Here is a 17,667-nt window from a genome sequence, read left to right on the forward strand (position 1 = left end):
CCATATGTTTCTGTGGTCTTTTGAGCTAGTAATGGTTTTTACATTTTAAAATACAATAGCAATATAGGTTGTAGTTGTAGTTTGCTAATTCCTGTCTGGAATAATAAGATGTTACTCTATTAAATCTAAGAATTTATATAGTCACTAGAGAATCATAGATGCAGATAGTTTTAGGTCCAGGATATTTTAAAATGTCAATTTATAAACGAGGTAAATATGAGGTGTCAGGTACTGTGAAGGTACTTTTTTCTTAGAGGCAAAAGTATATGACAACTCCTGTCCTCAAGCAGCTAACCATATCACAAACACTCAGAGAACAAGACAGCATGTGATAAAGTGCTAAGTAGATAAGATTATTCATATTTATAAACAGATTCTTTTTTATTGGATTTGTTTAAATAGCAAATTCTGCAGGCATTTAAAATGTAATTGATGATGGAGAGAGAGAAGGAGGTGGATAATGTATTCATCCATCCATCTCTCTATCTATATGTTCATCTGTCTATCTTAATACAAACACATCTTTATGTAAAGCAAAGTACACTTGACCAGAAGCCCTCTACTGCTATTGATCTTTTCACTACTGGAAACTTCCCTTTTAACCTGTAAACTCTTCCAGGGTGTGGAAATCATTTCTTTCACTTTTCTCCTTGGCTATTAGCATAATCCTATAAACATTCTGTGAAGTGGGTGGGGAGTGGATACATATATTGGGGGAAGTCAGTGCCTTCTTGAAATTGTGCATGAATATTTATTAAAATGAATAGGATTTTTTTGGGGGTTATTAAAAAAAGGAGAAACAGAAAATATAGACTCTCCTGACAGTAAGAGAGTATAAGTAATATAACTACTATCTTTTTGTGAAGAAAAACAGGTGTAGGGAGAACCAGAGAACTTTTTGAAGGATGAATACAAAAGTACTTGATGAATGAGAAGTAGCTAAGATCACTCTATGGAAGCTTGACTCAATGAGATAACTTGTATTAGAGCTGTAACTGGATATTTTCACCTGGGACAAAAACTGTTCATCAGGGAGGCAGTGGATGAGAAAAGGGACACTCTGATACTTGTCCCTTTGTGTTTGGGAAAGAACTTGCCTTCTGAGAGGAAGGCCATGTCAGTAGGGCCTTGGAATAGTTTCCTTGAATGGGGTTTCAGGCTGGTGATGAGTTCTTCATGTTGAAATGGGAGGTGACAGTCACCACAGGGAGCATAGTTTCAGCATTCTGAGGAAAAGCCCCATTTGTCCCAGCTAGTCCCAGCTCTTAGTGCTGTAATGCCATCAGTAATGAATGTAGTCTCATTTCTCTCTGTTGTCTTTTCCTTGCTAATGCCATATGATTAAAGTAATTATTCTAATGCTTTTCTCTAAGGCCTCTGTTCTGTTTTTGACATAAGATGTTGGAGGAATAATTATGTTCACTCACATCACTTGCACATTTGGGAACGCTGAAGGGTAGTAAATAAAGCTAAGGTGATGTGTCTGTAACACTTGACTGAACCAATTATTTATGTTTTCTTTAGGCCGAATCCTGGGCTCAGGTGCGTTTGGAAAAGTGGTTGAAGGGACTGCATACGGATTAAGCCGTTCCCAGCCTGTGATGAAGGTGGCCGTGAAAATGCTAAAACGTAAATATGGCAGCATTTAAAAAAAAATTGTACTTTTAGCTTGCTTCCAAAATCATGAAAATAATATAGGAAAATTTAATCATTAAATCAGTCTGAACATTATAGTAGTTACTTCCAAATCTCAGGAGTCTTTTTTTTCCCTCAGAGCATTCCTTCTCTGGCAAATTTATCAACATTTTGAAGCCAGTGTTTCATAAAAATAAAAGAAAACTGCTACTATACATCGTACATTTTAAGGAAACTTATCATTTTATTTAGATGAGTGTATTGTAGTACTGATCATTGTTTAACTAACCATGTGATCATACCTTAGTTGGAAAGGTAATAATTTTCTCTCTCTCTCTTTTTTTTTTTTTTTTTTTTGGACATTTCATATCATATATTCATCAAGGTGATCAGAGAAAATCAATGAAATAAAATCTGAATATATTAATTTTTCTATTTTATCTGTTATTATACTTATTAAAAGTTGAGGAAGGAATATAAAAAGTCTTAATGTCTTCTAGTACCTCAATGGTTCTATGAGTTCTATTCCCTTTAATGAAGCAGACTATATAATCCATCCTTGTTTGGCCTTCCTCTGTGTCCTCCTATACATTTGCCTCAAGGGAACCACTCTAGAGCATGCTGGGAACCTGGGACCAGAAGATTACATCATATTTATTATTTTTAATGTATTTCATTTATTTTGGTTGTCTTTTTCCTCCTCTACTTCATTTCCATCAATATCATGAAAAAGAGCTGATTTAAATGGTTTCTCTTTACCACAAAGGTTAGGGATTGGATACCTAGCTTCCCTCTCCCTCCAAAGACATCCTTAAATTGAACTTTTGTCCAGTCCCCCTTTAGACAACATATAAATAAAACAATGCAAGGTGACAGGATTAATGCATTTTTTGACTTAAATGATATAGTATGGTCTTTGCAAGTAGAGAGCATGTACAGTTCAAGCTAAATAATTTACTTTACTTCTCAACAGCCACAGCTAGATCCAGTGAAAAACAGGCCCTCATGTCAGAACTCAAGATTATGACTCACCTGGGACCTCATTTAAACATTGTAAATCTTCTAGGAGCGTGTACCAAGTCAGGTAGGCTTGAGGATCTGGGAGCAAATATTTTGTCTGTGATTTTGAAAGCGATCAAATGTGACAATCCCCTCCCCACCTCCCTCTCTTCCCCTCCCCCACTTACACACATACACTTACCATACACACATACATATACATGCATGCAGCACAGTCACACAATGTATGCACACATACACACGTACACACACCCCATTAAATGAGTGTTTTTTTATGGGTTGAAAGAAGTGTCATAAGATATGTTAAAGTTCCACTGTCTTGGAGCAAAAACCAGAGTATTGCCTCAAGAGATCATTATTTGGTACTTTTTTTGGTTCTAAAAATTGTTCTTCATTGTTAATCATTCTCAACTTCTCTCTTGTTCTTCTAGGTCCCATTTATATCATCACTGAATATTGCTTCTATGGGGATTTGGTCAACTACCTACATAAGAATAGGGACAATTTCCTGAGCCACCATCCAGAGAAGGCAAAGAAAGAGCTAGACATCTTTGGGATGAATTCAGCTGATGAAAGCACAAGGAGGTGAGGGAGGACAAAGAGTATTAAACGCTCACCGATTTGTAAGTCTTTTCAGATTGAGAGTATAGATACCATTATTAGCTTATCTGCCAACAAAATTTGGATCACGGATCCATGACTGTTCCAAGCCAGTCTGCCCAGTTGGAATGGACCGATCCTTCCAAGTCATGTGTCGATCATGGCATCATATGGAAAACCTTTGAATGGATTTTATAGTCAGAGAGCTTCTTGGAGCCACTTGACTATTGCCACTTAAAGACAACTTAAGTTCTGTCAAATGTAGTGTGACTAAGGAAGCACAACAGAAGCTAGTTATAACTTGGGGTGTTGAGTTCCACGGCCAGCTGTTCCTGGATTTCCTTGCCAGGGACATTTAGTCTCTTTGTGTCTTCAAGTCTATAGTGGGGCCAAGAGAAGTGATGCTCTTTGTAGAAGCATAGATCCATGACCAGATGTGAAGTGCCCTGAAATGCCAAGTGAGGGTTCATTGAGTCCTCTCTGTACTTAAGAATATCCACTTAGTGGACAGCTGTGTGTAGGATGCTAAATGTTGTTTTCATCAACAACATCATAGAGAGCTTTTGTCACTGATCTGTTGGAAGGGGATGATTGGGTTACATTTACTTTTATGTTTTTTACAGCTATGTCATTTTATCCTTTGAAAACAATGGGGATTATATGGACATGAAGCAAGCTGATACCACACAGTATGTTCCTATGCTGGAAAGGAAACAGGGCTCAAAATATTCAGATATTCAAAGATCGATGTATGACCGACCAGCATCATACAAGAAGAAATCTGTATCAGGTAAATGGGAAAAGGCCCTTCTGCAGTTTACTTTGAATATAGTCATCTTCCTATATATAAATGGCAGCTTTTTGGCTAAATGATCACCTTGGTTAGGAGTAGTGATGATTAGCTTTCATTATTTGATCTTAACTGAATTGGATCTCAGTTTTCTCATCCATTAAAATGGATAATACAAATTCAAAAAAAAAAAAAAAAAGGATACTATAATACTGACATGCTCCAGTAAATTTTAAACATAATAAAAAACACTCAGGATTTTTAGATGTTATGCTCTAATAATAAATATTAATTATTTTTGTATATTTATATGATATTTAAAAGTTTACAAAATGCTTCATATACATCTCTTCATTTGAGCCTCATGTAGATGTCTATATTTGTAAAATTTGCAAGACAATATACCCACATAATATTTTCTATTTCTCCACTTTCACAAACTTGACTGCTGGATGCCAAATGGTTGAATTTATAACCCCCTTTTAAAAATGACTCTAGGATACTGATGGAGGCCAGCACTTCCTTCTCTGTGCTTCCAAGGCAGAGCTGGTAGTCCTGGCTCTTAGTGTTAGGAGAACCTGAGTCACTCTAAATCCTAGACTAAGTTGGCAGTGAGAGCCTGCTTTTACAGAGTTTACTTCGCCAGCCGAAATCAGTACATGGCTGGAGTTTTCTTTTCTCATTCCTGAAAAATTTCAATGGAGGATTAGGAACTGTTGACACAGTTCTTTCTCCTCCTTCCTTGAAAATTCTGAGAATATTCCAATTCATACTAGCTGGAAAAAAATGATAAATTTCAACCACACCAAAACTTAACACAGATCTGAGGGTTGCTATCATTTCTAAATTGGTATTTGATTTTTTTTTTTTTTAACAAAATATGGGAAGAGGAAGATATGAACCAAATACCATGAAAATAGCACTTTTAGTTTGTAGTGTTTTTCTGCCTGGAAACTTGTCTTCATAGGGGGTAATTATATATTTCCTTTCTGTCTTTTTTTTTGAGGGGTAAGACTAATTGGGAAGGATTTGACAACCAAGACTGAAGAAGAAGAAATTTGGGAATTGGATATTAAACATTTTTAGGATGTCAATTTAGCCTCTTTTTTTCCCCCTGAGGCATTTGGGGTTAAGTGACTTGCCCAGGGTCACACAGCTAGGAAATGTTAAGTGTCTGAGACCAGATTTGAACCCGGGTCCTCCTGAATTCAAGGCTGGTGCTCTATCCACTGCATCACGTAGTTGCCCAGTAACTTAGTCTTTCTTAAGAGGAACTTTAGATTGACCCATGTAACTAGGAGACATTTCTGTAGTGACTTTCTCTAAGAGGGAATCTAAGTATTCTTTCTGCAGGAAGAATATCTTCCTTTATCTCTGTTACTTAGCCTATTTAGTCATTGAAATTGTCCCTAATAGTTTCACTTATATCATGACAGATCCAGAAGTCAAAAACCTCCTTTCAGATGACGGCTCCGAAGGTCTCAGTCTTTTGGATCTGTTGAGCTTCACTTACCAAGTTGCCCGAGGAATGGAGTTTTTGGCTTCAAAAAATGTAAGTATCTTCAAGAGAACAGGCTACATCCAATGAGTATCCAGTCCTGAGGTGGGGATAGAGGTGAGCCTTTGGGGGAAGGGCAAAGAGAATCCAGATAAAAGAAGTTATTATTTTTTTTTTCCTATAGAGAGAAAGCTACTATACAGATTAAGGTGCAGGTAGAAAGGGCATTCTTGATCTGTGGATCTCCCATTAATTTTTATAGTTATCTCACTCATCCCCATTGATCTCAGCTCTATGATGAAAACCACAGTAAGTTGAGGCTCCTCTGGATTTCTTTGACATAGCAAATAGTTTTTTTTTTTTTTTTTGCTGGGGCAATTGGGGTTAAGTGACTTGCCCACAGTCACACAGCTACAAAGTGTTAAGTGTCTGAGACCAGATTTGAACTCAGGTCTTCCTGACTTTAGGGCTGGTGCTCTATCCACTGCAACACCTTGCTGCCCTAGCCTTTTTTTTTTTTTTTTTTTTTTTTTTTTTTAAGTTAGGGGGATGGTTAGAATTGAGAAGAAAGTAGTAATATTCTTAGCTCATTTTCATAAGCCAAACCTTTCATGATGAACCTGTTTTTACAGTGTGTTCACCGTGACCTGGCAGCTCGCAATGTGCTTCTGGCTCAAGGAAAAATCGTGAAGATCTGTGACTTTGGCCTGGCCAGAGACATCATGCATGATTCCAACTATGTGTCCAAGGGCAGTGTAAGTATCTGGTCCATAAATTGGTCTCTCCCTTTTTCTTTAGAAATTGCCAGAATACAGATCCCAGCTCTTCAGGACAACTAAAGATAGTGATTTCATGTTGGAAATAGAGTTCCCTTGGGCAAAGCAGAATGGACTAAGACATGACTTTATGCCATGATCTGTTCATTTCTGTCATGTTCACAAATGACTTCATTCTTATAGCTAAGCAGGTTCTCTGGCAATTCATGTGGATGGTGCTGTGCCAAAAACCATGGATAGAGGATGTCATTTTGTTTCTGCAGCCATATATTATCTATTCAAATAGAATAGAGAAAGTCCTTGGCTAAAACAGATGCCTTGCAAATTAATTATTTTTGAAGAAGAATTAACATTACATGGGGAAAAATTCTCAGCTGCCTATCAAAATTTTGAGTTTTCATCATAACTTTTAATAGTACCCATCTTACTTTGGGCAAGCCCTGTTTGCATCTTGGTCTTCTCATCCTTGAAAGGATAAATTATACTAGATGATCTCTGAGATCTCTAATTTGTGATTATTTTAGGGTTAGGATATTTGTCTGAAGAGAGCACACAACATTTGGCACAGTGACTCAATGTAATTTGGTTTTCTGGTGCAACAGTCTGGAAACTACAATTCCAACTTTGATTTTGGATAAGTCATTTGACTTTTGTAGAGTTTATATTTTCCTTGTGATCTAATGAAAATAATGGTCTGTGTCGTTAAACCGTCCCCTCCCCCAACAACATTAAGGAGAATTAGTAAGATAACATAGAAACTTTGATGTCTTTAGTGGGATCCATTCAGGAGACCAGATCATTCCTATACAATTAGGTTCTCATATTACCAAGAGTCCTCAATGCTCCCTCTGACCCTTCTCTAAAAGTACAAAAGTAAATCTGGTATATAAATGCACCTACAATCTCTGCTATTTGAGGCTGAGGCTGGTGGATTTCTTGAGCTTAAGAGCTGTGCTACAATGGGCTAAATCAGTTGGCTGCTGTTTACCCAGAAGTCCTTGGGTATATTGCCAGTTGCTCAGTTTTCTCATTTTAGGCTCAAATCTGTCATTGGGGATTTTTTTCCTTTGGAGAAAGGAGTTAAGGGTGAAGAGTAGATATAGTATACCCCAAAACTCAGACCTTTTTTTGATGTTTGATCATTTTTGCAAAAATGTTTTTTTTAATATAAGAATTATTATTACAAAAGATGAATTTCTGGGAGGATGAAAGGAGAGGAATATATAGGTATAAAAGCAAAAAACAAAAATTCCCTTTCCCCCCCAAAAGAAAACCAAACCCTAGCAACTTTAAAAAAGGGAATGAAAGTTGGGGAAATTAAGGATTCTCCAAAATGAATTCTTTGCAGCAGAAAGTACATTTCTCAGAGTCTTAACTGGTTATAGGGCTAGGATTATTTTTAAAATTCTCAAAGAACCCAACAAAAAAGAAATCTTGTTTCTATTATTGCCCTTTATTTTCATCTGTGGTAGTAAAAACATTGTATTGTCTTGTGATTTGATTTTTTTTTTTTTTTAAATATGTATAAATCTCTTTCCTTTGCCTTTCTTTGATACAGACTTTTCTGCCAGTGAAGTGGATGGCTCCTGAAAGTATCTTTGACAATCTGTATACCACGCTGAGCGACGTCTGGTCTTATGGCATCCTGCTGTGGGAGATTTTTTCCCTTGGTATGTGCCTGAAACAACTCATTAATGAACTTGTACTTGCAAGTATTCCTTCTGTCCTTGAGGCAGTTCAGCAGGGAAATGTCAGGGTGTTACAAATACAAGATGGCAGATCGTGATAAATCAGAACGAAGGTTGTCTTCTGAGGCCATTTCACAAGGAATGGGTCCACGGGTTCATCCATCAGAAAAAGAAGCGACTTATTCCTCCGCTTACCCCCAGATCATTAAAGATACCAGATAGATTCTCATTTCTGTACACTGTGTTCCTGACATAGTGTCTCCTAATCAGATTTGTAGGAGACTGTTTTTAGCAATAATGTGTGAAAAGATGCCCTCACTTTCCCCCTAGTTTTCCCCCTTTTGTAGTATATACTCACCATATCAATTCACCACTTATCTTTTGGCTCTTGATTTTTAAATTAAGTGGGGATCTTATGGGGATAATGATTTCTTACTTTCTTTGTAGGACACTGAAACAGTTCTAGAGCTTAAACGGAACCCCAGAGGTCACATAGTTAAATCTTCTCATTTTATAGATGAGGAAACAGTTCCAAGCAGTGCCCATGGTCACCCAGTGAGCGATTAGAACTTAAGTCTTTTGATCCCTAGCCAATTCTGGAATAGCAGGGAAATGGAGAATGAAGGTTTTGATTCCCTTTTCTCTTCAATATTTTGCAGTAAATGCTTCTCAGTCAGTAAATACAGGATTTTTGACATGAGCCCAGAACTGTACAGTTGACCACAAAGAGATACAATTTAGATAAGACTAAGCTGCATGAAAGAAATATTTAAGAGGCTAATGCTACACTCAATGATACAATAAACATTAAGTACTTACTGTGTTAGACTATGTTCAGTGCTTGAGTTACTAAGGCAGAAATAAATAGTCTCTGTTCTCAAGAGCTTGCTTTCTGTCAGTGATTTAAAAGGATTTCAAAACGGAAGGAAGAAATGTAGGTTGAAATAATCATAGACCATTTGAACTGGCTCCTTGAAAGGCAAGTGTTGTAAAAAAGGTAGAATTTCTTACAGATTCTCTTGTTGTTCTAATAGAATTGTGAAAAAAAAAAGTTTTCTTTTCAAAGCCTTAGTTGCCCAAATTTCCCTTCTTCTCTTATATAATACATGGTAGCATCTCACAATGCCAGTTTATTTTGGATAATCTGGGAAGCACAGCTGTGTCTACACACAAAAATGGACAACTGAGGCAGTATTGAAACCTTTCAAAGCTTAAATCCTAGTTTTTCTTCAAATACTTTTAAGGTTTTAGGTGAAAATGTTTTGTTTTGTTTTTCCTCTCCTTTATTCAAATTATTTTCTTAGTTCTTTATTTGATTCTACAAATATAAACCACACAATTCAACAATGTTGGTGTTCCTTTCAAAATGGTTACCATTAGAACACTGCCTGCAGACATGATTTCTTTTTTGTCTTTGCTTTTTCAGTTTTTAAGGGTTATTCAAGTCAGAACAGCCATAATCATTACTGAGTTACAAAGTGGGTATCAGTAACCATGTGGACTGATAGCTTGATATTATCAGAACTCTCTGTCCAGGCCAGTGCAGACAAGATGGAGAGGGCTGGAGCTCTCTTGGTTTCTTTCTTACTCATTCTTTCATATCTGAAAAGTCAAATGTTATGTTTCTCCCTTTCCTTACATACTTTCCTGGTCAGTAGAAGGAGCCATGATCAGGTCTTGTGGGATGAAATCCAGGTCTCATTGGCAATCCCAAAGGGCTCGTGCCAAGCCCAAACAGGGACATCATTTGATTTACTGTCCAAGTTAGCAGCAACTTAGAAAATCTTTAGGACCATTTCTATTGGCTAGGTCACTAAAGCCATTTTTTTTTCTGTTGTTTCTGTTAACAAGTGAGCTTTTTATTTAAAAATATGAATGGTGTTCTAGTTATGGTACAGGAACACATTACTTCAATAAGGATTTTTTTTTTTTTTTTAAGAGTGGGCATTTGAATTAATTCCAAATAGTTTAGAATTTGATCAGTTATATTCCCAGTTTAGACCTAGCACCACCAGTGTGATAAATTGTGTAAGTACCAATGTTTCCTACAGTGCTTAAATGAATACCCTTAATCCTTGTTTGGTAATGTTATTTTGGGGATGTTTTTGTGTTTAGGAGGCACACCCTATCCTGGAATGATGGTGGATTCTACTTTCTATAATAAAATCAAAAGTGGATACCGCATGGCCAAGCCAGACCACGCCACCAGTGAAGTGTAAGCTTTCTCTGAATCTGTGGTTGGGTGTGTCTTGCCTGTGGGGATGCAACCAGGGTGGGGACTGGCTCTGTTCCTTCTTTTCACACTGGTTTCCATTCCTTCTTTAGTTATGAGATCATGGTGAAGTGCTGGAACAGTGAGCCCGAGAAGAGACCTTCCTTCTACCACCTGAGTGAGATTGTGGAAAACCTGCTTCCTGGGCAGTATAAGAAGGTTTGTCTCTCAGAAATCTGGGCAGGCTACGAGTGGGTCTCCTTGGGGATTGGGGAAGGAGGGAAATTCAAGCAAGCACAATGATAACTGACATTTTATAATGTTTTAAGGTTTGTAAAGCCCCTTGGCTATATTGTCTCATTTGGCCTTCCTAACCACAGTGGGAAAAGTGCAAGGTATAGGGTCACAGAACCTGGCTTTAGATCACTTATAACCTTGGTGACCTTGGGAAAAACTTTTAACCCATCTCTAAGCTTTTGATGCCTCATCTAAAAATAAGGAGGTTTCAATAGGATCAGGACTTCTTAAATTTTTTCCACTTGTGATCCTTCTCCCCCTTTTTTAATTAAAACTTTTTATTTTCAAAATATATACATGGATAATTTTCAACATTCACCCTTACAAACTCTTGTGTTCTAAATTTTTTCCTCTCTTCCTCTCACCCCTTTCTTAGATGGCAAGTAATCCAATACATATTAAGCATGTGTAATTCTTCTATACATATTTCCATAAATATCATGATCCTTTTTTTAATTAAAGCTTTTTATTTTCAAAACATATGCATGGATAATTTTTCAACATTGATCCTTGCATAGCCTTGCGTTCCAAATTTTTCCCTCCTTCCCCTCACCTCTTCCCCAGATGGCAAATAATCTAATATATATTAAACATGTTAAAATATTTGTTAAATTCAATATGTATATACATATTTACACAATTATTTTGCTGCACAAGAAAAATCAGATCAAAAAAGAAAAAAAATGAAAAAGAAAACAAAATGCAAGTGAATAATAAAAAGAGTGAGAATGTTATGTTGTGGTCCATACTTAGTTCCCACAATCCTCTCTCTGGGTGCAGATGTCTCTCTTCATCACAAGATCATTGGAACTGGCCTCAATCACCTCATTTTTGGAAAAGGTCACGTCCATCAGAATTGAGATGATCTTTTTTTAATTGAGAAATTTTCCCATGACTCTGGGTATATGTGTATATAAAATAGGTAAACAAATCAAACATTTACTGATAACATCATCATTTCATGACCCCCACATTCAGTTATATGACTTTATGAGGTCATGATCCAAGTTTAAGATATAGATGATTTCTTAGAAAGTCCCTTCCAGCTATAGACCCACAGTTCTTAGAAGTAAACATCATAGGTGCTATTTTCTCCATTTAATTCATGAGAATAGCTAAGGCTCGATGGTTTGCCCATGGTCATACAGCCAGCAAGTATCTGAGGTATATTAAACTCCAGTTCTTTCTGACTTCCAAATCCAATTTTTTAATCACAACACTGATTACATTTTTACATTTTTAAAGCAATTATTATGTATAAAGTTTGAAGGGCAGAAAAGTAGGGGAGAGTCCAGGGGTACGGTTCCTACTGGCGTGATAATAGAATAAATGGTGACAAGGGAAGAAGCATCTGGATTCAGAGGATACTCTCAGGTCTCAGGTGGAAAGCAGAATTTCCCATTTCCTGCAGGATTCCTTTTTCATCTTTTCTCCTTCTGTTAGCAGCACCTGTAAGTGCTTTATTCCCCAGATGTTTTGTGAATATTTGAAAGGACAATGTTGTTAACCATCTCAGAGCAGCCACACTTCATTAAATGGCTAAGCTGAATTCACTTAAATCCATGTAAAACTGGTTTTTACCAAATGTCTTGGAGGGTACTATCCATGGCTTGCTGTTACCACAGCCAGCTTTGTCCAAAGTAGCAAATGCAAATTGCATGGAAGAGTCATGCTATTTACATGAAAGAAACATTCTCTTCATGAGTTCTGAGGCAGAATTCATAAATACTTATTCAGTCATCTCCTTTAATTTCATTATCCAACTTTGGGGTTCTTCATACTCTTTATCCTTTGACCCAGTTATCTAGCCATTCATGTACTGAAAATTCCAGTCACCTTTAAACAAGCCCTTTTGCTGATCAGAATTTCCATTGGAGGATGATTAGGGGATTAAGAAAGGGAAGAACCTAGGATAGGTCTGTACTACTATTGGCTACTAGTTCAACTAGAACTATGATGAGGTCAGAAGTTGAAACTGTTGTCCAGAAGGAACCCGTACTTAGCCAGGGAATCTGGGACCATTTCCTGATAGAATTCTACTTCTGACATCCTTGAAAATTTAGGAGTGATTGCCAGAAGGAGGATTTTGGAGGAGCTAAGAGCATAAAGAAGTACTATCACTTTTCATTTCTATTGGGAATTCCCAAGTCATGGAAGGGAATCATTGTCTTGGTAGAAGGCATTCTCCCCATAACATTAGGGACCCTCAGTGAAGAGAAGTGAGGGTGTGGTGGCAGGAAGTCATCAAGATCTACCAATGGAGATCTCATGATCCAGTAGATGGAAGTCTTTTTTTTTTTTTTTTTAAACTTCATTTTAGGGCAACTTTGTTTCTTTCTGATCTATACTCTGTATCATTAACCTTTGATTCTACCTTATTAATCATTAGTGACAAATGAATTTGAAAGATTGTTTTTTTAGTTTATTTATTCTTGATTCTATTTTATTTCTACCTGAGTAGAAATACCCAGAAATACATGCAGTGGGTAGAGCACTGGACCTGGAGTTAGGAAGACCTAAATCCAAATATGACCAAAGACTCTTACTGGTTGATTCTAAGCAAATCACTTAACCTCTGTCTGCCTGTTATCTCAACTATAAAATGGGAATCACTCACAAGGTTGTAGAGGAGGATCAGAGGAGATAATGTTTGTCAAGGGGTTAGCACATAATGGGTGCTTCATAAATGATCATTTTCTTCCCTCTCTATTTCCTCTTTTTGCAGTTAAGTCAGCAGCATCTGAGTAATGATATGCAATTGTTGTTTTCAGAGTTATGAGAAAATCCACCTGGACTTCCTGAAGAGTGACCATCCTGCTGTTGCTCGCATGAGAGTGGAGTGTGATAATACTTACATTGGCGTCACCTACAAAAATGAGGATAAGATGAAGGACTGGGAAGGCAGCTATGATGAACAACGGTTGAGTGCTGACAGTGGCTACATCATCCCTCTGCCTGACATTGACCCTATCCCTGAAGATGACCTAGGCAAGAGAAACAGACACAGGTAGGTGTCCCTCCATGGACCATATGATTGGATTTTGACTTAAGGAGGGTGAAAGAAGATAAGAGACAGAGGCCATTTCTTCCAACCCATTCATTTTGCAGATGAAGAAACTGAGGCCCAGAGGAAGGAAATGGCTTATCCAGCCATATTCTACATACCTAACCACCTAGAAATTGATGATCTTTGTTTCTAGCTTCATTATTATTATTATTATTTCAGGGGAGGGAGGTATTGGTAAATCAGGGATGTGCAGCACATGTATAGCGAGTCATTGGGGAGTCCCAGTGACTGGAACAGAGACTACTGATCACCAGCTGTTGAGTCCCAGTGCTCTGCCTTCTTGTTGTCTTCCTTTGGGATGGGCCAATTCTCATTTTCATTTCTACCAGAGCTAAGCAGGGTAGTTGGAGAATTTACTGAAATGGATCGATCACTATGGCAACTTGTTTAGAAGCCATGAAGAAAAGTTTAGAAAGAAGAAGTAAATAGAATGTGTAAAATACTTTGGAGATTGCCTGCCATTTTATTTATTTGTATAATCCCTATTCTTAATCATTACATCATGATAGGTAATTAGCAGTTTATTATGCTTTTTGATAAATGCTAATCCAACTGGGCAGCCAGTGTAGTAATAACAAATTTTGGAAGGGCACACCCTATATATCCATAACCCAGCAGGTTTGGATGTAAGCCTCAGTTTTCCTTATTCTTGGTCTTCCCCAGTTCCCAGACATCTGAGGAAAGTGCCATTGAGACAGGTTCCAGCAGCTCCACCTTCATCAAGAGAGAGGATGAAACCATTGAGGACATCGATATGATGGATGATATTGGGATAGACTCCTCAGACTTGGTTGAAGACAGCTTCCTGTAATGGTCAAGGATCTAATGGATGTATTCCATTTCTGGAAAGAGAGGTACTCACCATTCGGTCTAAAGACTTGAACACCTTTCAGAAAACCACTTTATTGCAATGCAAATGATGCAAGGAGATTCAATTTTTTTTTAAAAAAAGAGAACCTCCCAGTAAAGAGCCCAAGGACCATTGTGAATACGAATGCGTGAGTTATATTGGAATGGACCTTTTCAGTGTTGCTCCTTGCAATACTTTGATAGCATCTCAGTATTGATCGCCGAGTTTCTTTTTACCAGATGGATGGATAAAAAGGAAAGGCAGTGCAACACCCACTTTGTGGTTCAAGGGCATTTGGTGACTCTGATGAACAGAATTTTCATTGCATCATGATGCCATCCTTGTAATTATGTAAATAAGTATCTGAGGATGTGTTTAGATTTGTATTGAATATATTCTCTGGACTTCAGAAGAGACCACTTAAAACATTTATGTACTTCCTCCTGTGTCAGTTGCTGTTGGGCTACCATGGAAGTACGTGCAAAACCACTTTTGAAACTTAAAGGAAACCGGTACTATAGCATGTTACCTTTTTTAATGTTGAATAATAAAGAAGAAAGATAATCATTAACAAACCTTCTTTTGATAGAACTGGGCTGTTTAGAAGCCTAACAAGTCTTTTACATATTGCTAACTATGTTAATAATAATACGACTACTGTCATCAGTAATTCTAAACATGTAATTTAGAACACATTTCCCTTCAGAGAAAGCACAATCCGGAAACATCAAGAGTAATTCAACAATGAGAATCATCAGCTGTATTAAATAGGTAATGAATTTATTGAGTTTGGGGCATTTATACTGAATAACCTCTGGCTATATAAAATAATAGCAGTAGCAGATTAAAGTTAGTTAAACATAGAAGAAAAAACTATGTAGCATCACCCAGGCAGTTTCAAGTTCTGGGTTTTTGTTCTTTGTAAAATCATGTACTGAAGCGATTATCTAATCAATTGTACTAAAAAAAAAATAACCCCTTGAAGTAATGAAACTTGTAAAGCAGTAAATGTTCCCCCTATGTAAATTTATGCTTGGCCAGCCTTTTAATGGAATATACATCATCAGTAACAGAGATTCTGACTGCTGTCATTCTGACATCCCCAGAATCAAAATGTTAATCAGATGGAGTCTTAAAGCCCTGAATAGAACTGGAAAAGGATCTAAAACCCCTCAGCCTTCTATAGCATTGCTGGTTGAGGGACTGTATTATGCATCAGATTATAGAAAGTTGATTTAAGGGTGAATGTGAGCTTCTTTAGAGCAGAAACGTGTGTGTGTGTGTGTGTGTGTGTGTGTGTGTGTGTGTGTGTATCCCTGATGTGTAGCACAATGCATTGCACATAGTAGGTGCCTGATAAATGTTAAATTGAATTGAATTGAGGAATGGGAAAAAAAAAACAAGAACCTGAAATTTGAAATTTGACTAATAGCCAAATAAAAGGGCTGACTTTGGAAGTTTTAATCTCAGATTATTATATCAAGTATCTGGCAAATTATATAGTTCTTCTGTATTAGCTGATGTCAAGAAAACTAACTTGTAGGGTTTTTCCCCGAGTTTCCAGTGGTCTATTTACTTCTTCCCTCTAAAGCAGTTACTATGATTAGGCCTCAGATTAATAAAGACATGGCAAAATGAAGCCATTTATAGTCGCTTGACATGGATAAACCAATTCAACATTTTAAATATGATGGTCAGTTCTATTTTTTTTTCAAAGTCATTTTGGAATAAGTAGATTCATTTTTTTGTTACAAAAAAAGTTAATATTTAAACTATTTGAACCTGTTATGTGTATTGGCTGAGACCATATGAAGGAAACATAGCTTGTGGTGATTTGATGACAAATTATGTAAGCAACAGCTAGGTACCTGATTGATGTCTACTGTCAGCATCAGCCTTTCCCTTCTTGGAGACTCTTCCTAGTTTGAATCCTGAGCCTACGGAGGCCTGCTAAAAAGAACCAGTCTGACTTGAAATGCATTTGTGTTTCCAGAATCACAGTTCAAGCCTTCTCTGTTTAGCAACCAGTCACTCATTCTCATGTAGTCTTCTTCCAATGATGCTTTTCTGTTTTTGCTCTGCACCTACAATCATGTCTTCTGGCAAAATATATTGAGCTCTTAGATCGGTGGCCCCTGGTCCCATTTGTCAAAAGCTTAGCCCCTGGGCTACAATTTCCGATTTGTGGCTTGGAACAATATTTTGTTGTGTGTGTTTTCAAAGTATTGCAAGTTTGTATGTTTGTTTTGTTATGGCTTCCTTGTGAGAAGCCACCAGAAGGAAAATCGCCAATCCTATCAGCTCTCCGTTTGTATGATGACAATCAAAAGCTAGCCTAAGAAATGCGACTTGTGAGTTTTTAAAGGTCAATGATTTCCTTAAAATGTGGTCTGACAACTTGTACAAAATGGTCCTGTTTTGTGAAGAGGGACGTAAGATAAGGTGATGTTATACATCCATATGTATATATGTATTTCTATATAGACGGAGAATACTGCCAAAACATTTATGACAAGCTGTATCACTGCCTTTGTTTATATTTTTTGACTGTGATATACCCCACAGGCACGTTAACTGTTGCACTTTTGAATGTCCAAAAATTATATTTTAGAATAATAAAAAAAAGTTCTTTCCAAAAGAATGGCGTGGTGTATTATGTGAGGAGGGCAAACTTGATTAGGAGAAACTACCAGTATAAAATGCAATACAAATGCCCCATTTTTATTGTTTTAAAATGTACAAATTCAGATCTTTATATTTCAATAAATGATATATAATTTAAAGCTATGCTGAAAGTCTAGCTTCATTTTTCTAAAGCAAACCACATAAATTATAAAATAATGCATTAAACTTTAGAGGTAATGGGATTGTTCAGATTGGGTGCTGGACTTGGAGTTAAGAATCAATCAACAAACACTTATTAAGTATCTGCTGTGTACCAGGCACTGTGCTGGGTATAATGAATGAAATAGTTTCTATGTGAAAGACCTTGACAAGGAGACCTGTGTTCAAATCCCACCTCTAACATTTATTAGCTATGATCACTGACCAAATCATTTAATGTCTAGGACTTGTAAAAGGGTTAATCCATCATCTTTTGTATATATTAACATTAGTGGTAAAAAAAAAAAAAAAACATCTTAATTTTAACTAGGCTTTAAAATAATTTTTCCAAAATTGAATAGAAACCTATTCAGCTACATGAATTTAAAGTTAGATGGTTTGAATGATTAA

General features: G+C 36.8%; 1 protein-coding gene across 4 annotated transcripts in view; it reads left to right on the forward strand.

Annotated features, from left to right (window-relative positions):
- The window catches only part of PDGFRA (platelet derived growth factor receptor alpha), a 46,513-nt gene extending 29,442 nt beyond the window's left edge, over positions 1 to 17,071 (forward strand). For 3 of the 4 annotated variants that reach the window (XM_074275437.1, XM_074275439.1, XM_074275438.1), the window contains exons 13-23: positions 1,525 to 1,629; positions 2,609 to 2,719; positions 3,087 to 3,240; positions 3,879 to 4,045; positions 5,482 to 5,597; positions 6,176 to 6,298; positions 7,878 to 7,989; positions 10,123 to 10,222; positions 10,333 to 10,438; positions 13,288 to 13,523; positions 14,247 to 17,071. In XM_074275437.1, the coding sequence (XP_074131538.1) occupies positions 1,525 to 1,629; positions 2,609 to 2,719; positions 3,087 to 3,240; positions 3,879 to 4,045; positions 5,482 to 5,597; positions 6,176 to 6,298; positions 7,878 to 7,989; positions 10,123 to 10,222; positions 10,333 to 10,438; positions 13,288 to 13,523; positions 14,247 to 14,394 (1,478 nt within the window). In that variant the 3' untranslated portion in view covers positions 14,395 to 17,071. The remainder of the gene's footprint in view (positions 1 to 1,524; positions 1,630 to 2,608; positions 2,720 to 3,086; positions 3,241 to 3,878; positions 4,046 to 5,481; positions 5,598 to 6,175; positions 6,299 to 7,877; positions 7,990 to 10,122; positions 10,223 to 10,332; positions 10,439 to 13,287; positions 13,524 to 14,246) is intronic. The other variant, XM_074275440.1, reaches the window with a different exon arrangement.
- Positions 17,072 to 17,667: the final 596 nt, after the last annotated feature.

The sequence above is a fragment of the Sminthopsis crassicaudata genome, chromosome 6, assembly GCF_048593235.1.
Source record: "Sminthopsis crassicaudata isolate SCR6 chromosome 6, ASM4859323v1, whole genome shotgun sequence".
Lineage (NCBI taxonomy): Eukaryota > Metazoa > Chordata > Mammalia > Dasyuromorphia > Dasyuridae > Sminthopsis > Sminthopsis crassicaudata.